Genomic DNA, 27720 nt, shown 5'->3' with positions numbered 1-27720 from the left:
CAAACCCTCCACCATACCTTAGAAAACCAGAACCTTTTTAAAGTAGTTTTAATATTTAAAGCTGTTGCTAAAAGAGATCATTACCAATATTGCTATCAGATCTATTGTTATTAGATCAAGCTTGTTTTAGTCAACTTGGTGCACAAGCTTTAGAAGTATCAAACAGGACTTAGGAATGTGGAGTGAAGGCTCTTATTTATAAGCAGTAGGTTTAAACGTACCAGAGTAACTAGTCGATTGGGTGTGTGTGTGCGCGCGCGGGCAAGTTTACTTCGCTTTGTTATATCTAAGCAAGTACTCAGGAGGTGAATGTTTTTTTATGTCGCATTAACCTTAAGAGTAAGTTTAATAGTTACCGTGTTCTAATTGTGAACTGCTTACCCCGAGAATTAATCGGTATATTTCTTTTTTATCGATTCCTTTCTCTGTAATATCCAAAAATGAAGCATTCACTTTTTTTTTTTTTTGGCATAAGTAAAAAAAGAAAATTTTCTTAATTATACTAAAATAAGAAATAGTTCAAAAGCTCTTAAAAGAAGATTGAGGCCTACGTATTTACATTGATTTTTAAAAAGATAACTAACGTAAGAGATTAAATTCTTACGTTATTTATCAGCGCCTTGTTTCACAGGCTTCCAAGGAAACGAAGCGCTATTTTCTACAAAAGACTGCTAAAATTCAATTTCAATAGCTCGTTACTAATCTATGCAACTATCTACCGCTTTGTAAAATTTATTACAAATATCTTTGTCTTCGTTAATCTTTCTTAATGACGGTTTTTGATCATTCGATTAGTCTTAATCTCTTTAGAAAGCATCAAAATAAGCCAGTAGGATATTCAAGTAGACAGTAACCGAGATAAGTTTCAAAAAGAGTTGTATCGTCATTCACGTTCCGTAGTAAAGATGTTTTCATCAGTGTTGTTTCTGTCTTTTATTTTAACATTCGTAAAAGGGAAACCCGCAATATCATACGGCAAGTTCTTTTTCTGTTATAAATTTCTCTTGGATTTTGTTTTATAAATGGTGTGTTTTTTTGTAGAAGAAAAGCATAACTATTCAAAATTGTAAAAAATCTTATTCGATTTGCTTTATGCCTTTCCTTTCTACACTATAGCTTCTTCAATTTTTACAAACTTTTAATTTTTGACGGCTTTCAAAAATGAGAATTTAAATTTTAGTCGCCCTAACTCTGTTATTATTTTTAAAAATGGATTATTAAAAATCATAAAAAGTTTCTGAAAATACTTTATTCGATCAATAATTCGGCTTTTTTCACATTCTTTACTTGCTGAGTTATTACCTTTTGTAAGGAAAAATTGTAGCGGTTCTTAAATGAAAAGAGATCGAATTAATCCTCCAAATTAAATTTCGAACCTTTTTCGCGCTCCTTTTTTCTTGGAAGATGATTTGAAATCTGGTTCGCTGTCATTTTCAACTAAATGTGCTTAGCGTTATACGCGACGCACAGTGACTCAGGATTATCAAATACTATATAAAACTCAATAAACACCGTAAATAACCGTAGGGGAGAGGGGGGCACGTTGATACACTTTTTATATTTTCTGACATTAAAAGCTAAATATTATATTTAGGGTGGAAATAATAACTTGTATATGTTACACTAAGTATCCTGCATATTTGGTACCACAATTTTATTGATTAGAACATAATCTAAAAAAATACTGCACAAAAAAGTAAGGTAAAGATTTGTGTATCAACCTGCCCTATGCTGGGGCAAGTTGATACACACCATGGGGCAAGTTGATACATTTAATAAGACTTGAAAATGAAGCTTTAAAAAACTAATTAAGTAATCAAACACAAAAGATTAGGTAAACAGGTAAACAAACACAAAAGATTAAGTAAACAAACTAAAGAAAGATGTGTTTTTCACAAATAAAAGCAGGAGTACCATCTGTGCATTCTTCATGGGCCCACAATTTACAGTCTTAGTCTTAGTGCAACCAATTTAGAGTTTGGTTCTCCTTTTTTCTCTCTCTCTTTTGTTCTGCAATGTCAATAGCCAGTTTTTCTGGTGTATCGGTCAAAATACGTGTTTTGCCCTGTTTTCTCCCGCGTTTACTCTGGCTGTGTGGTCCGGCTTTAGGAAGTGGCCGTACCACATAGGGCGAGACTATAGCTAGAAACGTGAAATATAAGAATGGAACAATTTAGTTGGATTGCAATCCAAAAGATTGGATTGCAAAAGTTTTAAATAGTGGCATTAATAATAATTATGCCGTAGGCCTAACAATGTTTTATTAGGCCTATTTACCTATTTACTATCTCTGCGAGAAAAAAAGAACATTAGTCTACCCCAAACAATTTAATTGCATTAATGCAAATACATAAACAAAAATATTTTCGGCCATATTCAAATGCTTTACCAAAGGTGTAAGATGATACAGTGTATCAATTTGCCCCAAGTAGTCTATATCAACGTGCCCCTTTAGACCGCGTTGCATTAAATTCGAGTTAAATTTTAACAGAAACAACGAACAAACAAATGACATAAACAAAATCATTTAGCAATGTTTTCTTAAACTTATGGAAGGTTGATGAGCTAAATGTACTTACCTTTTTTGTAAATTCTCTTACGAAACACGTTGTCAGTTTTTTTCGAAAGTTACTCAATTTACAAAATGCTTCCCAGCTTGATTAATTTTGATATGAACGGAAATATTTTTACATCGTACGTTAGGGAACTAAAAAGCTATTTCCCGTACCAAATCTTATTCGCGCAATTTGTGTTATAGCTGTTTTATTAGCTTTGTATTAATTTGCCCCCGTATCAACTTGCCCCACCCCTCTCCCCTATTATATGTGAAATTAGTTTTTTGGATCAAAAAATTCAAATTCGTTAACAAAAATATTTTTTACGCGCACCTTTGACGCGTTCCTTTCGCGCATACGCGTTCATAAAGCGTAAGGTTGGGCTGTACGCGTAAAAAAATATTTTAATTAAAATTTTAGAACTTTCAATCCAATACACAACATCTAGGTACATTACTCTACTTGATATTTGCATAACAATGGTTTTCAAAGGATGTTGATACATGAAAATAAAACTTTTTTTTCAGATTTGTTATTTCATTACTTACCTTGTAATTATTTTAATAACTTCATCTGGTAATGGTTTTCCTATATAATTCTTATGTTTTCTAAAATTTGTTGTTTATTTATTCAAGCTCTCCAGTACATCCTCAGAACATGTTCTAATTGGCAAAATTTGTTTATGTAATATGGAAGTACTATGCAGTAGCAATTTCTGTACAGTAGGGGGTATAACATACCAGCCATACAAACTCACTATAAGTTTAATTGTTTCAGTGAAACTATAAATCTAATTCACTGTTATTAATGGGATATCTGCAACATATGACTATGAGAATGTTATACAATCTGATGATTACAATCAACATAATTTTCAGAAAAAACTTCATGATTTTAAAATGCTTCTCTGGCAGAATTACTATCATTTATTTCAGCTGTTACTATTGATATTGTTATAACATCTACATAATTGCAGCATTAGCAATATTAATGGGTAGTATTTGAAATTAGAGAAAAATATTTATTCTTAGGATAGTGTTTAAATTTTTTCACTAAAATATTGTGTTAGAAGTGAATAAATGTGTCCAAGGGTTAAGTTTCTGATCATTTAGTATTGTTTATTGCTGAGGTAAGTGCTCACTTTTATTGCAAGAGCTGCCTTTACACTTATACTTAAAGGACAGGTTTTTATCCGAAGTGTCTTTAACTTTTTTGATCTCTAAAGTATTTCACTTTTTTTTAAAAAGTTACTTCTTGCAGAGGCTAAAAATAGAGCTTGATGTTCAACAGCTAGTTCTTTTCTTTTTTCTTTTTTACTTTGCTCTCCAAGGACCTTCTATTGTTTATGAGGTTTTCCAGAACTAAAATGTCTACTTTTATTGGTTATAAGATTTTCTTAAAGTCATTGAAATTCTTTTTCTATAAATGTACCATAATTTCTACCGCATTGTTTTAGTTTTCTCTTCACTTTTGAAATAAATATAGCTATAGTAATCTTTACTTTATTTATGTTCTCTCTGCTAATTTCTTCAGTTTTATTTCATTCTTTAAGTAAATTCATCCATGATTGTAATTCATCCGCTCCTAATTCATGTATATTCAGGATAAGATCTAATCTTTTTATTGTTATTGTTTTTTAAAATCACTAAGTTAATTAAATCTCTAATATATTGGAAACATTTTATAATACTTTATATAATTAGAAAAAAAATATAGAATACAAGTTTTATGAAAAAACTAATTTTACTTTTTAAATAAATCATCATTGTAATCTAAAAAGTACATTATATTTACAAAAATGTTGTGAGGGGTTTATTGCCATTTTTTTATTGCTTTTAGTCACTGTGCATTGTGTAGCAAATAATATTTGCGCACAGATATTTGTTGTATGGTATTTTTATTCTTTGTTTTGTTGGGTTTGTTAAATTGCATTTATTTCTGCTATAAGTTTCTTTTTGCTTTTCTCAACTCACCTTTGATATTTATTGTGCTTGTTTGTTGAATTTCTTACTTTACTTGGTCTGTAGCTTTAAAAAACTTTGTTTTTACCAAATTAGATGAATTGATTCATGTGAGAAATTCCTTAAATACCTTGTCAGATGAACTATTGGCATTTGAAGGTAAGCTCTGTGTGTATGTGAAAAACTACTGTTGTCAATTTATTTTACCTAATCCTATAATTTAAGGAAAAAAACATTTTTTTAAATATTGGTTGTGATGTAATGGGATATTCAGGGGAAATGATCCTCTCAAAGTTTAACAAAATTAAAATTTAAGGAAAAGTTTTTTTAAGGAACTACTTATGAAGAAATATACTAGAAAGTTACAAATATTACATACTTACTCTTCCTTCTGCCACCCACCCACCCACCCACTCTTCCTTCCTTCCTCCCTCCTTCCTCCTTCCTGCAAAGAATTTTGGATTTGTAACTGCTGCAATAGTCAACTTTCTTTAAAGATGAAAACCAAATTCAAAAATTGAACAAAAAATCCATCTAAATTTTTTTTAAAACTGTTTTTCACTTTTTGGTTAACTATTTCATATTTACATACATGGCTTATTGTTTGTTTTTAGAGCAATAGACAGTCATGGATACCCTGAAGGTGATCTAAGACCCTATCATATCCCATGAAATTTTTATTTGATTTTGAAAGCAGTCTATTTCCATATTCCAAAACTATTAAAATTTAAATCATATTTCAATATATTCAAAAGAAAATAAGTTTATTAAAATTGTAATGTAAACTTGAAGGAAACTTGTAATGTAATGTAAATTGTAATGTAAACTTGAGTAAAGATTTAGGTTTTTTTCATTGAAGGTAGTGTTATTCGTTGTTTAGGTTGTCTTGGTAAGCCCCCAATACCATACAATTCAAAACACCCAATATTTTTACATTAAAAAAAAGTTTGTTTACTAAATTATTAATTTTAAATTGCTCAATAGTTAAACATAATTCAGTAAAGGAAACATTAATTCAATTGTGTTCTAAATTTTGTTTTCCAAAAGCTTGAAATACTATTAGGAAACTTATGAAAAAATTGATATGTATGTAGGTGATAGCAAACCTTCTCAATATCCTATTTCTTAGGGGCTATCTAAAAGTTACCTAATCAATTAAATAGAAACCAGATATAGATGCTTATTCAAGTGAAAAAAAAAGATTGAATTATTATGATGATTATGGATGTTAAAATTTCAAGTTTACTAGTGTTTAGAAAACTTTAGTTTTGGCTGTCAGTAAACCTTTCATATTTTGCTAGGCATATTAGAAAAACTTTTCAAACTAATTGAAAAAGATTTGTTTGAGAACACTAATCAAGGATTTTCAGTTAGTAAATAGTTATCTAAAGAGTGCTTTATTGGGATAAACATAAATTAGAAGTAAATTGACCCAACAAGTTAATAAGAAAACTTTATCATTTTCAATATTATCTGGATAAGCACAATAGTACTGGTGAAAAAAGTATGAAAGATTTGAGAGACTTTAGCAATGTTTTTCATGTATTTTTGGGGAAAACATTAAATTCAAACCGCTATGATCAAAGGTAGGACAACACAATGCTAATTTCAATGAAGTCTTGCAAAGAATTGTCTATGTGTACAACACAATGCACTTATGATTAATGAGTTACATATAAGTAAAAAGTATATATTTTTTAACTTTAGTTAAATGTAGTTTTTTTTGTTATAGTAACTAATTCCTTTGTACAAAAAATATTTTTTTATTTTGGATTTTTTTATCCCATATCCAAAGGTGATTCTGTTAAGCCACTGTATTTCTGTAAAATTACCCTATCCCCTTTAATAAAAAAGAAAAGATCGTTGACTTTTAAAATATAATAAATTAGTCAATATTTCAACTAGAAAAATCATATTTTTATCAGAAATTATTGTTAAATCTGATCCGCAAAGTGTTAACCCAATTGGTCAAACAACCAAACAAATTATATATGGCCATTTGATGCACTTTCAGGGGTTTCAGGGTGGGGTAGAGTTGCTTCAATCCTGTCTTTAAGATTCAGTTTTTCCTCAAGGTGGTGAAAGAGAAGCTTCATAGAATATCTCCTCTTGAGGAAAGCCTTGCTGTAGAAGGTGTTTAGTAGGTTTACTTTATCCACACTTCCTTAAAGCATCTAGTTTTAGCCTGTTTTACAATAGAAACAACCTTAACTCATTTTTATACAGGAAGTTGCTTTAATATCACTAAAAAAAAAATATTTTTAAATTTGAGCATCTTCTAATTATGCTACAGTTTACATGGGTATTATAATAGAACAAGAGCAGTCTTGTGGATCAGGCTTATTAGGAGAAAAATAATTAGTATGCAATTTTGGACTGCTCTAGTATACAATGAAGTATAATATATGTAATATATATAAAAAAAAAATCAGTATAGCTTGAAAACACCTAAGCTATTTTCAATTAAACTTCTTTTTAGATTCTATAACTGGTAGAAATGGCCAGCAACCTGACAAGAAGTTAAAGAACTCAGTTAGTGCTAATAATTTTGGTAAAAAATAATATAATTTTTTTTTTGTAGTTAAATATTGCAGTAATCTTTAATGTTTTATCCTCAATTTTATCACAGAAATTTTTTTGTAGAAATGTTTGCACAGAAATGTTTGTATTAAATTATAATAATAATTTTTTATTATAGAAATGGGTGAAACACAGATTTTATTTTGATTTCTTTCATCTTTAAATCTCGTTAATACAATGATTGTTTATTTACAGATGAAAAATATTAATTAGTTTACATTACATATGCACTAATATTTCAATATACAATATATATATATACATACAAATATATATACAATAATATTTCAGAAATCTTTATGATGATAAAAAAGAAAAAAAAAAAAATTCTGAATAACCTTAAATTTGTGATATACCCCTTCAACCTGATGATAACTTAGGACATGAGATTCTTGTATCAATCCTTTTATCTAAGGTACTATAACACTTTTTTCTAGATAAATTCAACACTTTACACAATGACCTGACTGATTTGAAAGATGTGCTGGTTAAAGGTAATAAAGTATTTAAATACAATTTTTTCATGGCGTGTATAAATCATCATACTTTGGTCAATAATATCTTAGTTAAATATGTTAATACAATAGTTCCTTTGTTAAGTTTCTTCTCTAGAATATATTTTACATAAGAAAGAAAACTAAATTATCTTATTACAAAATTTTTAACTAAATTTTTTAAACAAATTCTAAAACGATTTTTTTTTTTTAAAAAAAAAAAAGAAAAAAATACACTAAATTATTGCTTACATTTTTAGTATTTCAATGTATTTGAAATCTTTACTTTATAAGTTTTATTTTACTATTAGCAGTAATAGAAAAATCCTCACCTGATCAAGTTCATGAACACTTTAAAGGTACCATTTATTTATTCTTATATTCTTTCTTTATGAATTTTTTTTTCCATCTCCAAATCTTCAATATTCCATCATTTTGTTTTATTCTTCAGTAGCAGTTTATTTTCCTTTTTTTTTTTTTTTTTTTCAGCAACCAACAATGAGGATTTCTTAAGTAAGTTATCATCATCCTGTTTTCTTTTTACCTGACTTCTTTTGGATAAATTTTTCCCATTTATATTTATAAATATGCTAAATTTTGACTATTTTGATTACTAGTTCTCTGTTACTACATTGATAAATTGTCAGTAGTTTAAATATTTAACCTGTTGGGGCTGAATTTTTAAGGTAAAAGTGTAGCTTATAGGTTTGAGATGCTTCTTTAAAAAAAATTATTGTACATGCTAATGCAGTGCTTAATAAATAAAGTTTTTGTAAATACTAAACTTAAGTAAAACATATAAAATGTGTCATCTGTAGTTAAAACAAAATCTGTTTTTTTTTCAATCATATTTGCAATTTTTAAGATAATATTTAAATTGTGTTTGTTTTTTCACTTTTTTGCTTTCACAAGCAATATGAAGAAAATGTAAGAATCTGTTGCAAAACAATTCAAGGTTTTTACGTCAGAATATTGGACCTGCTCACACATTGTTGCTTGTTTGTGGCCTTTTCCACAAAAGCAACACCATAATCATGCATCAGCCATCATTTTTTAGATTTATAACTCATTATTTCAAGCTTGAAAAGAACTGATAGTAAACCAATGCCATTTATGTATTTTTGGAATATCCATAAGTTTAAAATATATTTGATACCTGTTATATGTTTATAATTTTATTGTCAAAAAAAGTATTCAAATGTTTTGTTTTGCCATAAAAAAAAATTCTTCTGGTTTTGACCTACAAATGATGGTATTTAAACCTGCAAATGAACTAAAAGTGAAGATGAAAAAGCTTTTGAGATATTTTACAAAATAGATATCTTATCATCCACTGTCTTGTAGTCCTGCCATAAATACTGTTACAAAGTTTTTGATTATAAAAAAAACAAAACAGTTAAAAACAATTTATTACATTAGTATCATATTTATTTTGGTATTAAGTGTCATATTGATTTGTCAATTTAACTGTTAAGCTTTCTATAAAAATTTTCAATTATAGAATTAATTCTTTTACAGCTCATTAAAGAACACAATTGTTTTAGAGCCTAAAGATATATATTTACTACTTAGCACAACTTATTACTTATAGCTTTGGGAAGAAATAATCAAAAGTTTCCCATCCATCAAAAAAATGATGCTCATGGTATGTAAAGCTTCACAAGAATATTTTGAGTTTAGTTTCCTTAAGTAAAGGCCTCTATATTTTAAATTTTTGTATGTGTTTGATGCAGTGGCTGTGGAGAAAGTAGGAGAGCCATTGCAACGTGATGCAAATGGAAAGGTTGTCAAAGATGCAAGTAGTAAAAATGGTAAGTATAGCAGCTAGAATAAAACAAATGCAATATGCTCAAATTAATAAACTCATAGTTTTCAATGTTAATAAAGAAATAGGTTTTCTCAAAAGCAAAGTGAAAGCTTGTAAATATTTAGAATAGTTTATAAAAAAAATAGATAATTATTTGATTTTTTTAAATTTTGTTTTGAAAAAATAAAAAGCTTCACAAAGATATTTTGAGTTTAGTTTTCTTAAACAAATTTATATTTTTAATTCTTGTATATGCTTGATGCAGTGGCTGTGGAGAAAGTAGGAGAGCCATTGCAACGTGATGCAAATGGAAAGCTTATTAAAGATGCAAGTAGTAGAAATGGTAAGTACAGCAGCTAGAATAAAGAAAATAAAAAATGCTCTAGTTAAAAAAGTTATAGTTTTTAAAGTTAATAAAGAAATAAATTTTCTTAAAAGCAAAATGAAAGCTTGTAAATATTTAGAATAAGTTTGTAAATGAAAGATAATCATTTGGTTTTCTTTGACTTTATTTATATTTTTAATTTTTGCATGTGTTTGATGCAGTGGTTGTAGAGAAAGTTGGAGAGCCATTGCTTCGTAATTCAAATGGAAAGGTTGTTAAAGATGAAAGTGGTAAAAATGGTAAGTGTAGCAGCTAGAATAAAACAAATATTTAAATTAATAAAGTCATAGTTTTTAAAGTTAATAAAGAAATTAATTTTCTTAAAAGCAAAATGAAAGCTTGCAAATATTTAGAATAAGGTTATAAAAAAATAGATAATTATTTGATTTTTTTTTTAATTTGTTTTAGAAAGATATATACTTCACAAGAATATTTTGAGTTTAGTTGTCTTAAACAAATTTATATTTTTAATTTTTGTATGTATTAGATGCCATGGTCGTGGTAAAAGTTGGAAAGCCATTGCAACGTGATGCAAATGGAAAGCTTATTAATGATGCAAATAGTAGAAATGGTGAGTACAGCAGCTAAAATAAAGAAAATACAAAATACTCAAGTTAATAAAGTTATAGTTTATAAAGTCAATATAGAAATAAACTTTCTTAAAAGCAAAATGAAAGCTTGTAAATATTTAGAATATGTTTATTAAAAAATAGATAATTATTTGATTTTTTTATATTTTGTTTAAGAAAAATAAATACTTCACAAGAATATTTTGAGTTTAGTTTTCTTAAATATGTTTATATTTTTAATTCTTGTATGTGTTTGATGCAGTGGTTGTAGAGAAAGTAGGAGAGCCATTGCTTCGTAATTCAAACGGAAAGGTTATTAAAAAAGAAAGTGGTAAAAAAGGTAAGTGTATCAGCTAGAATAGAGAAAATACAAAATACTCAAGTTAATAAAGTTATAGTTTTCAAAGTTAATAAAGAAATAAATTTTCCTAAAAGCAAAATGAAAGCTTGTAAATATTTAGAATAAGTTTGTAAATGAAAGATAATCATTTGATTTTTTTTTATTTTGTTTTAGAAAAATAAATACTTAACAAGAATATTTTGAGTTTAGTTTTCTTAAGCAAATTTATATTTTTAATTTTTGCATGTGTTAGATGCCATGGTCGTGGTAAAAGTTGGAGAGCCATTGCAACGCGATGCAAATGGAAAGCTTATTAATGATGCAAGTAGTAGAAATGGTGAGTACAGCAGCTAGAATAAAGAAAATACAAAATACTCAAGTTAATAAAGTTATAGTTTTTAAAGTTAATATAGAAATAAACTTTCTTAAAAGCAAAATAAAAGCTTGTAAATATTTAGAATAAGTTTGTAAATGAAAGATAATCATTTGATTTTTTTTTTATTTTAGAAAAATAAATACTTCACAAGAATATTTTAAGTTTAGTTTTCTTAAATGTTTATATTTTTTTTTAAACTCTTGTATGTGTTTGATGTAGTGGTTGTAGAGAAAGTAGGAGAGCCATTGCTTCGTAATTCAAATGGAAAGGTTATTAAAGATGAAAGTGGTAAAAATGGTAAGTGTAGCAGTTAGAATAAAATTAATGCAAAATACTGAAAGTAATAGCATCATATTTTTAAAAGTTATTAAAGAAATAATTTTTCTTAAAAGCAAATAAAAAGTTTTTTTAAAATTTAGAATAAGCTTGTAAACAAAAGATAATCATTTGGTTTTCTTTGACTTTATTTTAGAGAAATAAAAATTTCACAAGATTTCATTTTAAGTTCAAATTTTCTTTTATTGGCATATTTTAGCACATGTTAGCATATAGATAAAAACTTTTTAATGGTTTCAAACACTTTTAGGAATCTTTAAAGCCTTTTGCTAAATAAGTTTATGTTTTTAATTTTTGTATGTGTTTAATGCAGTGGTTGTGGAGAAGGTAGGAGAGCCATTGCAACGTGATGCAAGCGGAAATATTGTTAAAGATGCAAGTAGTAAAAATGGTAAGTATATCAGCTAAAATCAAAAAAATTAAAAAATACTCAAAATATTATTAAGCAAAAGTTTGGAACTGCTTAAAAATAATGCATTTCCTTGTTGTTTTTTTATAAAACAGTTTGAATTGATGACATTTTGTGAGTAAATTGTAGACTACAACAATGAATGATAGTAATAATGAATACATTAGTATTAGAAATCCAATTATATTTGTACAAAAATACATTATATTTGTCAATTAGATAGTGGCTGCAAAGTTTTCATCAAAGAAACCTTTTTTTTAACAATTTTCTTGCTAATCTTGTTAATAAAAAGATAAATCTTATTAATAAAAATATAATCAATTTAATATAGAGTTACCATATATATTTACTAATTATAAAAGTTTTATGAAATTTTTTCTGACATAAAAGAAATGTTAACACATAAGCTATTGACTAAAAACATGTTACTATAAAAAAAGGCCTCGTTTTACTATATCAGATTTTTTTTCAGCTACTATATCAGATTTTTTTTCAGCTGATTTTAATTATTAAAACAAGTATTTCACCTTATTAAAAGTCTATTATGAAACATTTTATAAATCAATACAAATTTTAATGTATGTGTAAATATTTGAAAGTTATTTCTATTAAAGCAATTAGTAATTATATCCCACAACTTGCAATTTTCTTCAATTTTACTTAAGCAAAATAAAGTTTTTGCAAGTATATTTTAAATTAGGCTCAAATTTTCTTGTTTTAGCATTTTAGGGAAAAGCTTTACATAGATAAAAAATTTTAAATACTTTTAAGAATATATACAGCTTTTTTATTAGTTAGTTATATAGTTTGTTTGTGTATAACTTTTGTATGTGTTTGATGCAGTGGTTGTGGAGAAAGTAGGAAAGCCATTGCAACGTGATGCAAACGGAAATATTGTTAAAGAGACAGATGGTAAAAATGGTAAATTGATTAATCATTTCGACCATCAGTTTCATAATTATTCTTGAATTTTATTTTTTGAAAATCCCATTTTAAACCTAAATGAAGCTAAATGTTAAGCTAAGCCTTAATGTTTAAGCACTTGCTTACTGATTTTAATTATGTTGTAGATAAAAGTGCTGATTTGGAACAAACACTCTCCAAATTAAAAGATGCTCTCGTAATGTTAAAAGGTAATTCTTACAGATAATTCATATTGATTTGATAATAGAAATTGTTCTCAAATTTGAACTGAGAATTTCAATGCTGTTTGCTCCTTGACTTTTTTTTAAATGTTATTAAATAAAAAGACAAACAAAAAACTAGTTCAGCATGTTTTGTCTAGTTCAAGCAAAATGGTTATGAAATTTTAGGAACTCTACAAAATTATAAAATATGTAAAATAATATTAAAACTTGAAATATCTAGAGTTAAACAATATCAAGGTTTATAATCTCTAAATTTAAACCTGATACCCCTTTTTTTCATTTCTAATATCAATCTTATGTTTGTTTTGGCTTCTTGTTTCCATTAAATATATCAGCATTTCCTTGGTACAGATGAAAAAAGTCCCTCATCTGTACCAAGGAAACTCTGAAATGCTTTTCAAAAGTTTCAGCAATTCTAAAAAATGTCTTTGTTTAAGAAGAAGTTTTGACCAAAATATAGAAATGCTAGAAATGAGTTTCCATCAAAAATTCTTCGCCATTTTTTTTCGTAACTTATTTAACTCTTGTAGGAAATTGAGTCAGTCATTAATCCAGACTGAAATCCTGTTGGAAAGGTCCACCTTATAAAGTTATTTTCCTTATTTTAATGTTTCACTTTTACAAAACAAACAGTTGGACTTTTTCTTCCATCTCATTGCATGGCTACATTGATTTATGTGTGTATTTGCATTTTAATATATATGTATTATGTATTGTTATTGTTCAAGAAAAGAAAAAAACATTTGTAGTTATTAATTAATTGCATATGCAGATAGTCATAGAGGAGAGGAAACTAATTAAGTGAACTGATTTTTTTTAAATAAAAATAGAAACTATGAGCGGTTTTTAATTTTTTTCAGATAGTTTGGTAAAGGCAACTAAAAGTGGTTTGGTTAAGAAAAAATATCCTCTCAATAACATAGAAGGTATTTAAAAGCAGTTATGTATGTTAACAAAAAAAAAGTTTACATGAACCTGCAAAACTTAATTTACACAACGTAATATCTTTAAAATAAAACCTCATTTTCCAGAACAAAAAGATGTTTCACTCCTCAGCCAACTTGATGATATAAAAGGTAGCATTGTTATTTCATTTATTTTTTTATATTCTTTCTGTACTCCTCATAACTGTGCCTCTTTTTTATGTGACTGATTATCAATCATTTAAAAAATTTCTTAACTTAAATGTACAAGATGAAAATACTTTTAGATAAGGTTTGTTTTATTTTTTTTTTTTTTCTCAGGTGAAGTACAAAGTATCGATGATCTAAAGACACTTGATAAAGCAGTTGATGGTGCGCTTTTTAAGATAATCTTAAGACTATGGGTTTTTAAAAAAGTTCTTTATTTCCTTCTGTTCAAATATTCCAAAATCAGTTAACTGTTTCTTCAATTTGGTTATTCTCATCATAATTAACATGATTTATTATCAAAATTAATATAAATTGACTTATATATATTTATATCTTATATATTTATATATTAACATAACTTGATTTAGTTTTGTTTTTTAAGAGTTCTTTGAAATTATATAGTTATTATATTCAATCATTATTTTATATCAATTATTTAGTTTAACATATAAATTGTAAAAGCAAAAAGTTGCCGGACTTTTAATCTATTATTAGCACCTTTCCATCCTTTTTTTTTTTTTTTTTTTCAGCACTATTCCGCACTTTTGATCTATAATTGTTCCACATTTTTAATCTATTATAATAGTTTACTTTTTAAAAAAAAGTTCTTAAATTTTTTTTTAAAAAAAAACTCTTAAATTTAGAACAAGTCAGAAAATCAGATGAGGAGACCGCTGCACTCTCTAAAAAAGGTCTTACTAAATTTTTTTGTAACAAAAAAAAACTTACAACTGAATCATTTTTAAAAGTTATTTGTTATTTTGTCATAAAATTTTTTTTTTTTTTCATTTTCTTTTTTTTATTTAACTGCTATAGAGATATTGATGAAAAAGTTTCAAGAACTTGATCAACTAATGGCTGAAGTTAAAGGTAATTGATTTTAAACAACAATATTATGGTAAAATATATATTTACTGAAATTTCTGATTCCAAAATTTTAATTTTGAATTTTACTTTTTAAACAACATTTTATTTTAAAAATGTTAAATTTTCATCAAAAAGTTGCTGCTTTTGTGAGTTGTTTGATTGGTTAGTACCTTGCTTTACAACATAATGTGCACAATACCATCTATATTACAGAATCATTTTTGCTAACAGATATTTAAATATTTATAAAATCATTTAAATAGATATTTAAATACTTGCAAAATCATATTTGTCAATAGATAATTATTATAAATAGATATTTAAGTTATTATTAAGTGATATTATGGTGTTTAAATTTTGTATTCTTTCAGCTTTACTTATATAAAGAATGGGCCAAAATTATCTTTTTTAATAAATGGACTAGTATATCCTCTCATTGTGCTTTCACATTCGAGTTTAAACATCAACATTTAATCATATTTAGTGCTATCACCAGATTATTTAAGTTTAAAATGAGATTGATTTTTTGTTATCATGAAGTTTACAATAAAAAGTTCAGATGTTTATTACATACTGAGGTATATATGCATTATTGAATAATTGTAATTATAATCCAGCTCAAACGAGTAAAATAGAGCAAAGTATGTGTTTTATTAAAAGGGCATCTTATAATTTAGTGTGCATAAAACTTTCTGAGCTTAAGTGAAACTAGCTAGGTAGTGTTGATCAAAGAGAATTCAACAGGACTTGCATTTTACTTGTGGTGACTGCTTACTATCATGAAAACACTAAAGTTTTAAATTTATAAATATAATTACAGTAACAGTTATTAAATGATAACTGCATATTAGAGTGTTGTGGAAATACTGCAAATTTTGCATGTCAGTTTTGTGATAGGTAAAAATATCAGAGGGCATGCGCTGCAAATATATATGAAAAGTATATCTATTTTTTATTTTTTGTCAATATTTCATTATATTGGTTCATCAATGCAGCACAGCATTTAATGCAATTATTAACGACTCACAATCATTAAACTTTGAGATTTTTTTTGTATGTTTCGAGAGCATTTCAGGTACTTGGATCAGTGGCAAGCAATTATTTAAAATCAACCCCCAAATGTTCAAAAATAATAGATGACTTTGATGTTACAAAGTTTTCAATAGACTTCAAATGGACATTAGCAACATTTCCAAATCATTTCATGATTTTTATCTCGGAGTTCACAACCGTCATCACGAAACGACCCAGAAATGTTGGTTTAATGTTTGGTTTGGTGTTCTATTTAGAGATCATTTTTTGTTTTGTTTCCAATGAACCATGATTTGAAAAAATGACAGTCCGATAGGTTCTTTGCTTAAATGCAAAGAACCTATTGGGCTGTCATTTTAGTGGGCAACAATTGTTTTTCTTCTTTTGATGCTATTTTAAACTGTTTCCTAAACATTTTGATACAGTATATGACTTTTGAAAACCAATGAGCATGGTGAAAAGTACCAGGCATGTTGAATTGTTTTCCTCTTGGAGGAACTTTTCCAAGAGAACAATTATGTTGTAAAAACACTCTGTGGCCCTCCCTTGGTTGATTCCCACTTGCTTGCAAACACTTCATTGCAAGCATACACTATGATTTCATGTATGTGATGATGGCAGGCCAAATACAATAGTTCTTTTTGCAATAAATTTTCTATTAGTGTACAAGTTTCTATATGAGTTCCAATGTTGCTGGAGGTTGTACCAAAACACATTCCAATAACTTATTCTTTTAATCCCTAGTCCACAAAATTTGCTACAGTAGCCTCAGTCATAGCTGCTCCAGTTCCTTTTGATTTTGAAATATTTGGGGATACCAAGTAACTTTTCAGTGTCTTAACTTTTTCTTTCTATAACCTATTAATATGACTGAGCAATCACTTTTTTAATGAACAATTTTGGTGACAAGTGGTAGCAATTTCCTATCCCAGTGTACAACAAGGGGCATGTTTAGATTGAATTTTTAATTATCATTTTCTGTTGTTTTTTTCTTTTTTTCTTTTTTCTCTTATAGCTCCACAAAGGCTGCTAACTGATAGTATTAAATCATTAATGTCATTTTCTAAACTTGTAGCTAATAAAAACTTAATCTTGAAACTAAAACAAACTTCTAAACACCTGTTCAAGTTATACATAACATTTATGGTCATTATGCTGTCTACTTGTTCATTTTTATGGATTTTTTAAGATGTCATTTGTAACAATGTAAAATCACTCAACCAATCAAAACAGAGTTCACTCTGTTATTATCATTTCAAACTGAAAACAAGGAAAACAAAAAATAAACCCTGAAAGAAAAAGAAAAAAGAATTTTGTCACGTGTTGTTGGTTCAGCAATACTGACGGATTGATGAACAGTTGATTAAAATTTCCGATGGTACAGGCCTTTTAAAAGAAATGGCACAGTAGAAAAAGTCCGTCATCTGTACCAAGGGAATGCTGAAACATTTAATGCAAACAAGCAGTCAAAACAAGCATAAGATAGCAACAAAGTTTGTTTGGTAGGATATGAATAAGTGCAAGGAAAGATATCAGCAGACATATTTCCTTGCACTCATTCACTTCCTATATGTTGGCTTCAGAAAAAATCTGTAGATGACACTTCCATTTTTTCTATTTTTTTTTTTTTAGTAATTCAGTTTTAAAGTTTTTACTTAAAAAAATTCTCTGGATATACTTAGTTGATATACAATACTAAATATACAATTTTATTAATGTGATATTTTGAATTGGCTAACCCATCCAGTTACTATATAGTGGAAAATTTGATATTAAGCCAAATGATATTATGTCCTGGAAAAATCACTTTTTCACAAATTATTTGTTTCTAGTTTTATTGATCATAGTGGAGTTGGAAAAAATACTTTACTCGTTTTGGGCTTTATAAGAAGAGGTTTTAAATTAAAAATTATGTATTTTTCAGGTGAACGTCATTAAACTTTTAAGGATTATGAGTCACATTCATTAAATAAGGTCATTCTTACAAAGAGTGGTATTTACACAGAGTGTGGCCGAGAATTTTAAACAAATGGTCTTGTAAATAAAGTCACATTGAAACACCAGTTGATTGATTACTCCATTTTCGATTAAACATGACCCATCAAAAAGATCATTGGACACTCCCAATGATCATAAGGTACAATTCCTTATATGGGCCAAAAAGTCAGTACCTCTAGAACTGCTAAGTCACAGCGAGCTGCTGCGGCGGCCGTGAAAAGTTGTGCCTCAATTACACCAGGCCTCTATCAGTTATTATTGTCAAGTTCCTTTACAAAATTAAACAAAACTACCTTAAAGTTTTTATTTTACTTCTCAGTGTAAATATGATGTCCATCAGATAGACATGATATACACACTCATTTTTCAATAATGACTAAGGCCGGAGTTAAATGACGTTAAACTTAGTTCATCGAAGTTTGAGCGAAGTAAAGTTACGGACAAACTCGTACTCAAGTGAACTAAGGCGGGAAACCAGGATTTTTTCAACAAAAACTGTACTTATGCTATAGTTGATATTTTGTTTAAAAGTTAAACAAAATGCCACATATTTGGTACCGTTGGAAAGATTTTTTGATGAATTTCTTGATGCAATTAAAATATATATAAGTAACCTACGAGATAGGATAGGCGCTAGAAAGTAGCCAATATTTACTACAAAACCTGTCCGCGCACAAAGATTAGCGCTCGTTTTCGGCTAAATTTTGCCTCAGAATATCCGTTGAGCTTTGAGCCATACAATTACATCGTGACAAAGTCTTTTAAATTAGCATAGAGCTCGAAAATTAAATAAAAACCATCTTTTTTTTGTTTTACAATAATAAAACTTTGTTTTTTATAGAACAAAAACAAAAGTGATAACGTTTGTCACGTACTTTTTGTGCACAGTTTTCAGTCGTGTTCACTAAAAAGTAATAAAAATTTATAAATAAATTATGGTTCGGTTGCGCCAAAGATAAATGTAATAAAAATGAGTCTCGGTTGTATTTTACTCGGTTATATTTCCTCAATATTCTCGGCTGTAGTTTTCGGTAAATTTATTATATAAATTATCTTACGCGTCATTCGCAACAGAACTGTTTTTTAAAAATTGCTTATAAATACAAAAGAAATTGACGCCAAATACGGTTTGCATAAATTATAAAGTTCTCGGTAGCGAAGCTTACCGCGGTATGCATAAGTTATTAACGAAACAACCGATCGAATTTAACTAAAGCTTTCGGCTTTTTTTTTAGAAAAAAACTGGTTTCCCGCCTTAGTACACTTGAGTAGCAAGAATTTTTACAAAAATAAAATCTTTAAGTTGAATAATTTATTTTAATTGACCTTAATTTATCTGTTTATAATAAAATCAATATTTAATTTATCATTTTATCAATCTATATTGTATGTCATTTTCGTTAAACTTTTTTTCATTTGTGGACCTCCGTAACCTAACCCAAAACCATTTTGCCTTAAAGTTATTTAAAAATTTTGTTTAGAAGTTTTGTGTAGCTAAATAATTACATGAAAAGAACTTTGTTTCAGAAAGGTAAGGTGAAGCTAAGCTAAAGAATCTGTATCCTTTAACTCCCGCCTTACTTTTATCAAGATAAAAAAAAGTCTTCTGAAAGTCTTCAAAAAAAAAAAAATTTTTGAGTTCGAAGGTTGAGTTCGAATGCTGTTACAAAGTCGAGTTGTTTTTTTTTTAAGAAAACTTTATTCATGAATGAATCGTTTTACCAGTTAAAAGCTGTTGGTACAAGTGTAGCAGCCGAGAAGATATGATAAAATGAATCCAGTTGTTTGTCTTGAACAGGTTGTTTCATGTTTTGTTAAAAATCTGTATTTTTTTATTCATAGATATCATGTTGAAAAAGAAGACCAACCATTAGATGTTCCATGTAAGATGTTTTTTGCGTCTATTTTTAACTAAAAAATTAAAATCAATTTTTTTAAATGAAAATACCTTCTTAATGTTAACTTTCTATTGAATGCGTTAATTATTTAATGATATATTTCGAAAATATATTTTAAAAATAAATATTATTGCTTATAGCTGAAAAATAATGTGACTAAAAATTAACAAGCATTCATAATAAGTCTCAACTATACATTGTATTATATTGCTTGAACACAATGAAAGTTACCACCCTTTAATCGGTTGCAAAGCTGAAACTAAAAGGTCAGTGACACTTAACTTCGGTAGAGTCAGTTTTGTGAGAGGAACTAGTTTTTTCTCTCGAATTTATTGCAGTAAATCCATATTACACAGCTTCTTCGCGGCGTAACTAGTAACTCAGTTATCTAAGACCAATGTATAGTAGGACTCCAAAGGTTAGGAGGACAATGATCCAAACCAAACTTTATTTCAAGGCGCTGTTGTGGTAACAATCAAACAGTGCTGATCGAAATATAGGATTGTTGCGAATAATAAAAGGGAGAATGACATACCCCCGGTTGGAAAGGAGAATGTAACAGTCCAAAAAAAAATAGTGATAGCTGGTGGCTTAGACGAGGTATGTTTGTGTGAGCGCCCAGGTACTGAGATTACTTGGTATTTTCAAGCGATATTTGATATCAGAAAAGATCTTAGTCATCTTACCAAAATGCATCAATGTGATAAGTTCTCCTACAAATACAGCTCGCAAAGTGTGGGTTCACATTTGCGGTACTGTAAGGGAAGGAGGCAAGACTCGAACCAACAGTTCACCTGTATAAACTGCAACCTCCAGTCATTTTTCATCTAAGGACTGCAAGTGCATAGACAGTAAATGCACCCGGTCGAATGGAATGAGTTGCTGAAAGAGAAATGACATTGTTTTGGTCAGATAGGAAACTGAGGGAACTTGCGGAGAAGGAGGCTTGCCTTCACAACCCGCAACAGCAGTAAATTTGGTCCTCTTTGAAGGGCATAGGAATGGATCATGCTTTGAATCCTCCACTTTTTCTTAAAATCTTCTTCGTCTGAAGCTAATTTTTTCTCTTCAATAAGATTCTTTTTATAATTAGCCAATAAATTTCAAAGACTCGGGCTTGGAGGACTTTCTTCCTTAGGTACTAAATCAACACCTTTTTGTTCATACTATTTTAGTGACTTTATAGAGAAGTGGATTGTAGCCAAATCAGGCTGAAATATTGTGGGAACATCATTCTTTTTAATAAATGACAAAAAAACGTTTCTTTTAGCATTCTTCTATATACAAATCCGAGTTTAAAGCCTTACAAGTAATTTATCACTACATTTCAACTGATAAAAATGTTGCTGGAAGGGCAATTACGTAAAGTCCTTTTTAACTAGTTTTGATCGTCTTCAATTATGCATATCGTCAGCTACTTAAATTATGCATATGTTTTCTCGGCTTAAAAGTTTATAAAATAAACTTTTCGACACTTGTATTCCGAGCTGACGATATGCATAATTATGCATATCGTCAGCTCGGAATACAAGTGTCGTATTCGACATTTTTGAAAATGTCGAATACGACACTTGTATTCCGTGTGTGTGTGTGTATTACTTTTAAGCCGAGAAAACATATCGTCAGCTGACGATATGTTTTCTCGGCTTAAAAGTTTATAAAATAAACTTTTAAAAGAAAAGATATGCATATTTTTCGTCTAAAAAAGCTATATAAAACTTTACATAGCTTTTTTAAAAAACGAATTGGTTTAACTTTTTTATCATTGGATAGCTTTGGAGTTTTCTTTTTATGATATGCTTTATATTCTTCAGATTTATATTCTTCAGATTTATATTCTTCAGATTTATATTCTTCAGATTTATATTCTTCAGATTTATATTCTTCAGATTTATATTCTTCAGATTTATATTCTTCAGATTTAAGTACTCTTCCTATTTAGAAAAGTTTCCAAAACATTTTCTTAATTTAAAATTTGTTTACTCATTTTAATAATCCAATAACAATTATAATCAATATTTAATACCAATACAATCAAACAACAGCTCATTAGCATTACTGAGCAAAAGAAAAAAGAAAAATCCGTTAATTAGTTTTCGAGTAATTAACGAATAAAGAATGCTGAGCTTCATCGTGTTCAACCGATGTTTCAAACACTGTCTTACCTTATTGGTAAGCGATAAAGTTTTAAAAGACAGTGTTTGAATTCTATTTATTTTTCAAATTATTCTCTTAGTAGACTTATTTCACCAGTATTAAATACAACTCTATTGTTGTGTTGGAAAACTCTTGTAATGTGCCTATAACTTTATTATGTTTATAAGATTCAAACATATTTTGCATTGTATGATTATTTGAAAAGGTGTGTGTGTGTGTGTGTGTGTGTGTGTGTGTGTGTGTGTGTGTGTGTGTGTGTGTGTGTGTGTGTGTGTGCGTGCGTGCGTGCGTGTGTGTGTGTTCTGGGTGGTTGTTACAGTTTCATGCAAAAAAGTTAATAATTTTGTTTTTATTTAGAAAGTCAATGGAAAGAAAAATGGTTGTAACAAGGCTTTAAATGTTAAAAAAGATTATTTTAAATTTTGCGTTTGTCTCGATTAATAATCAATTTTCTTTTGTTCTTTATTAATAATCAATTTTCTGTTGTTTCTATTTTCTTATTTTAAAAAAAAAAAAGGAGACATTTTTAGTCCATATATCTTACTATGTTTTCGTTAGATATTTTGTCTAAAAATGAAAATATTTTAACCGCCCTCTTTTCCCTTCCTACCCTCGAAATGATTTGAATGGGATAGCAGATCATTTTTTACAGCTTTGAAATATAGAAATTTATTTTGCTGTTTAATATAAATTTAAATCAGTTTTCGTTTCTAAATTTTTTAATTTTTTTGCTTCGTTTGCTGGCAAATTCGATTAAAATTTTGATCGTTTCTTCTTTGCAATTTTAACTGCTCTTAAGATGTGACCCTTCTTTGGGTTGAGATAAAAATATTAATTGGAAATATGAAATAGATAGTCATTTGAGCAATCACGGGGTTTATTAACAGACACAGGTTGCATAGTGTACGATTGCAGCATGATTAGAACATATCATAAATGATATTGTAATCATTAACAGTAAATGTGATTAGTGCATTTATTGAAATAACACGATATACGATAAAGCGCTTATTTTTATGGATTACAAAGAATTTATTTCAATGAAATTACAATAATAAATACAAACGAAGAGAAAATACATATACAGAAATAATTACAAACGAACAAAATATTGATTTTTTGTTAAAAGACAGATTATCTTTTATGTGCGTGTAAACGATTCTTTAAACAACTGTTTTTCCTTAAAAAGAGGATAAACGTTACACTTTGAAGTGTGATCAAATAGTTACGATTGGTCTTAATTTTTTCAATTTTAAGATAAAGTCACTTTCACTGCTTTTATTCATTGTTACTAAAAGGAAAAAGCAAATATTATAAGTTTATTTCGCGGATCTTCAATCTTTGGCCAGACAGCAAGCTTATTCACAACTTTCGCAACAATATTCTTTAAGTTAGAAATAATCTTGTAAATTTGCTTTTAAATTTTCTTCCTAAATTTTAAAATATTTTTAAGAGCTTATTTTGGAATGAGATCCATTTTGTAAATACTGAAAAATACCATTATTTAAAAACAAAACAAAAAATTTACTAGGTAAATCAAAAATGAAATATTACATTTTACGGTGTTCAAAGATACTGGAGAAAGGGAAGGACACAAGCATTCAGTTCCGTTCTTCTGTTTTGTTTAAAACAGTTATTAAACAAGAATTTAAAAGTATTTGGATTGTGTTAACTCAATCTTTTTAAATAATGTATGAAGCTACTTCATTTAAAATATGTTTGTATATAAAAAAGTTATTAGTATTAATACCTTGTCTAGAACATAGTTCATTAATGTGTTAAAAGGGCCAATATTATAAAACTGTTTGTGATTGTAACACAATCCGACGCTTGTAGGCGTGATAAGTTTTTTAAAACGTTTAGATTAAGTATTATTTTTATAAAAAAATGATTATAGATTTTGATTAGTTTTTCAAGTTCTTCCTTTGTATAGTTTTTACAATTTGAACTTTTTAGTACTTGCGTCTACAAGCTAGTACCGGATTTTATTACGATTGTAAACTGTTTTACAAAATAAATCTTATAGTTACTTTTCCCCTTTTCTGAGGTTTAGGTTTTTATAAAACTGGCCCCAGATCAATTATTAATTACTCTAGTCTAATAGAGCAGCATGAGTATTTTGAAAATATATATTTAAAAGCAAAATAAATCTAAAGTTACTTTTCCCCCTCTCTGAGGCATAGGTTTATCACCATTTATGAGCAGGTGTGTCTCAAAGAGTTTCAGAGTACCAATAATGGAAAGTAAAATAGTTATAGTTATCTCAAGGAATCAAAAGGAAAATTCATGTGCACACATCTATTCTAGTTTTGAATATTTTATAGTATGGAAGAAAACATGTAATAAATGGGAGGGGCCATTATTCATGAGCTACTTCCCCTTAAAAGTGTTTCCTTGATTTGTTGCGGACTGCGGTTGTTTAGCAACTCATAAATAATCGGCACCATTTTGTTCGCATACTTATCTTTTAAATACATTTTATGGATGCAAACTGGACTCTTGCTTAATAAAAAAAAAACAGTTAAACAAGATATTTAAGTCAATAGTTATCCTTAATCACTTATAAACTTTTAGTCAGGTTAGGAAACCGTACTATGTCTGAGATAGAAAAAATAAATCAACTGGTTAGTATGTTTAAGCTTTGAATTAATCAACTATGTATGTATGTATGTATGTATGTATGTATGTATGTATGTATGTATGTATGTATGTATGTATGTATGTATGTATGTATGTATGTATGTATGTATGTATGTATGTATGTATGTATGTATGTATGTATGTATGTATGTATGTATGTGTGTATGTATGTATGTATTCACGCAAAGTTTTATAAATAAAAACACAGCTTGTTTGTATACTTAGGAAAAGGATTATGAAGCAACACAGCCTGGACATGGAGCTAAAACTTCAGATTTTTATAAGACAGAGAATCTTCCAAAAAGATTTGATAATCCAGGTTTTTTTTGTTTTTTTGTTTGTTTGTTGTTTTTTTTTTTTTGGGGGGGGGGGGGGTTGTTACTTATGAGAGTATTTTTGTGAAAATGAGTGTCAAGAAGGAATGAAAATTATGTACATTTTGGATATATTTAAAGAGTGTAAAAATGTAAATGAGTGATCAATAAGTATTAAAAAGTTATGTATATCTAGATATGTTTAAAGGCTATGGATTAAAACAATCTCACCCAATGTATGTAACAAGTGCTAATGAATATGGGTAAATAAAGTTATTTATTTTTGAGTTAAAAAAAGAGAAAATGCAGTTGTAAAAATTCAAAATTTAAATATAATTTTTTTGATATCCTGATATAAATAATTTATGTTCTGAAAAGTTTTCCCCCTGATTATAAGCTTAAAAGATTTACCAAAAATACAGTTTGAATTTTTTGATAAAAAAAACACCACTTGATGGAGAATCTGATAAATGTTAATTATTAAATTTGTAAATCATTAACTATAAATGTTTTATTTTGTAAAGAAAATATTACAAATGTAATATTTTATTATAAAATCAAAAATTTGAATAATTATTTTATTTATTTAAACTAGTTGCCTAATTTATATAAAAGAATTATTTTATTAGATTGTCTGAGACAGAAGAAAATAAAACATCCTTTTCTATGTAAGGAGAAATTTGGCCTAAGTTCAAACATTTTTCAAAACAATATTGAAGTACTATTCCAGAACATGTATGATGGAGCTTGGTCACCAGCAAACCAGATGAATGATGGAGCTTGGTCACCAGTAAAAACCAGATGTGTTATTAGAATTTTTGAGATCTACTTGGAATAAAGTTTATATTATGTGTGTTCTGCACTCCAATTCACTTTCTCTTGGACATCTTATTTAAAATCTGGACAAGAATACTACTTTGAGTATGGGGTTAAATGGAGTTGTGGGAAAACTGTCAAACAATCTTATATTATCTATTGATCAAGAGTTTTCCAAGATCATCATTGAAAAAAAAACAGTTGAGTTAGCTGAAGATGTAACTATCTTAACTGAATAGCAGTATGGTTATAATTAACCTTGTTATGTATTCAGGTAATCCACCTGTAAATCTTATGAAGATAGAGTGTGTTCTTGGGGATCTCAGTTGATGGTTGACAAATGCAAATAGACTGCTCAAGATGTGGGTCTCACTTCATTAGTTGACTGGACAAAACATTACAATTTTAAGATCTAATATGTGCTGGGTATGTACTTCCGAATAATCCACTAAATGTTCTTAATGTCAGACCACATTGAAAAGTACATTTTTGTTTAAAGGCATGTTTCTGAAACCTTGAGGCAAGTGAGAATAAAAGACAAAGTGACGGATTTATCCAAATGAGATACAGCTTCATGTGAATCTTACCTAATTTTAAAAAGAAAATATTCTTTTAGTTCTTTTACGTATTACATTTATCACATTTTATATTTATATTGGTTTAATAGATGGTATTGTAGTTACAGTCTTAATTAATGTAGATAAAAATTTGTAGACAGGAGGTATGGTAACATTTAAGATATAAGACATATAGTGGTAAAGTTCCATGTTTATTATGGCAATTTTGTTTAATTTTATGTGGGAAAACTTTTCAAAAACACTTATTAAAGCAGTTTGTTTAAGAAGTATGTATATTTATCTGTTAGAACAGTGTGAAATGGTGATAATTTTTCTTATAAATAAACAATACTTTGCATCCAATTTAAAGATGGATTTTTTAATTAACAGAAGTCATCAACCAACTGTTCATACAATGCCACACTCATTTCATGTTAAAAGTCAAAAGTTTTCTGAGCACCTTGGGCAATGTGGAATGTATCGTAACTACTCTCTGAATACATCTGTAGATAAGAATCCTGTATCTAGTCACAGAGATGGTCTTTTTTAACTATATATGTTGTATTGTATTGTATTATATTAATTTTATTGTGTTCTTATATTATTTTTTTTACTATATCTGTCTTTTTTAACTATAACTGTTGAAAATTGTATTCTATTCTTATTTGAAATTTTATTGTATGAAGAAATAGTGTTAAATTTGAAGAATCAATATATGTTGTGTTTTAAATAGGTGTAAAGGATTTTATCCATAAAAAGCTAAAAAATGACTTATTTCCCTGTTTAAACTCAGATCCCGTTTTTAGCAAATTCAAAGGTGTAAAACTTTAGGTGAAAAAAAGGATATATGGAAAAAAAAATGTCGTTCATTTGTTGACTGATTAAGATCGCAAGTACTAAAATACGTACGAATTGTAAAAGGAGATAGAAATATAAGCATAAAAATAGGTACAAGCCACAAGAAGTCTATAAAACTATGAATATTCAATTTGGTACCTTTATCTAGCCTCTCATGCACAAAATTATCTGCAACCAAAGTTTGAAAAAGAGGCAATTTTCGCTGTTGAACTATTTTACTTTCACATATTGTTAGGGTAAAAATTATTCAAAGTAAGTTCTTTAGTTGCACTTTAAATCTGTTTTTGGTTCCCCAAAAATATCAATGTGAAGCATGTTAAATTCAAAAAAGGTTGTTTCATTTCATAGGATGAATTCCCCAAAAATATCAATGTGAAGCATGTTAAATTCAAAAAAAGATTGTTTCATTTCATAGGATGAATTTTCTACTTCACAAATATAAAAATCGTTCGTAGTAAAGTTAAAAGTTACAAGAAAAAAAATTTTGGTT

General features: G+C 28.0%; 2 protein-coding genes across 6 annotated transcripts; both read left to right on the top strand.

The window, feature by feature from the left end:
* The first annotated feature begins 768 nt into the window (after positions 1-768).
* LOC145197182 (uncharacterized) lies at positions 769-22535 on the top strand. 4 transcript variants are annotated; one of them, XM_090094846.1, is made up of 24 exons: positions 769-975; positions 4613-4675; positions 6996-7067; positions 7534-7590; positions 7905-7949; positions 8080-8103; positions 9182-9235; positions 9324-9401; positions 9663-9740; positions 9944-10021; positions 10270-10353; positions 10614-10691; positions 10945-11028; positions 11287-11364; positions 11717-11794; positions 12656-12733; positions 12883-12945; positions 13821-13886; positions 13992-14036; positions 14205-14255; positions 14738-14785; positions 14910-14963; positions 19833-19873; positions 22403-22535. In XM_090094846.1, the coding sequence occupies exons 1-23, from the start codon at positions 906-908 to the stop codon at positions 19862-19864; spliced, it is 1458 nt and encodes a 485-aa protein (XP_089950972.1). In that variant the 5' UTR covers positions 769-905; the 3' UTR covers positions 19865-19873; positions 22403-22535. The 4 variants fall into 4 exon arrangements, with proteins under 4 accessions (XP_089950972.1, XP_089950973.1, XP_089950974.1 ...); XM_090094844.1 differs by having other exon boundaries at positions 801-975; positions 7902-7949; XM_090094847.1 differs by lacking the exons at positions 9944-10021; positions 10270-10353 and having other exon boundaries at positions 800-975; positions 7902-7949.
* Positions 22536-24496: 1961 nt separating this feature from the next.
* LOC145195103 (piercer of microtubule wall 1 protein-like) lies at positions 24497-27084 on the top strand. Of its 2 annotated transcripts, XM_090094849.1 has the most exons (4): positions 24497-24669; positions 24911-25004; positions 25196-25262; positions 26763-27084. In XM_090094849.1, exons 1-4 carry the CDS (start codon positions 24640-24642, stop codon positions 26920-26922), a joined length of 351 nt encoding a protein of 116 aa, XP_089950975.1. In that variant the 5' UTR covers positions 24497-24639; the 3' UTR covers positions 26923-27084. The 2 variants fall into 2 exon arrangements, with proteins under 2 accessions (XP_089950975.1, XP_089950976.1); XM_090094850.1 differs by lacking the exon at positions 25196-25262.
* Positions 27085-27720: the final 636 nt, after the last annotated feature.

The sequence above is a fragment of the Hydra viridissima genome, unplaced genomic scaffold (assembly GCF_058129835.1).
Source record: "Hydra viridissima isolate aposymbiotic clone 2 unplaced genomic scaffold, HvirCarnegie_v1 scaffold_8, whole genome shotgun sequence".
Classification (NCBI taxonomy): Eukaryota; Metazoa; Cnidaria; class Hydrozoa; order Anthoathecata; family Hydridae; genus Hydra; species Hydra viridissima.
This window is presented reverse-complemented; position numbering and strand designations above follow the sequence as displayed.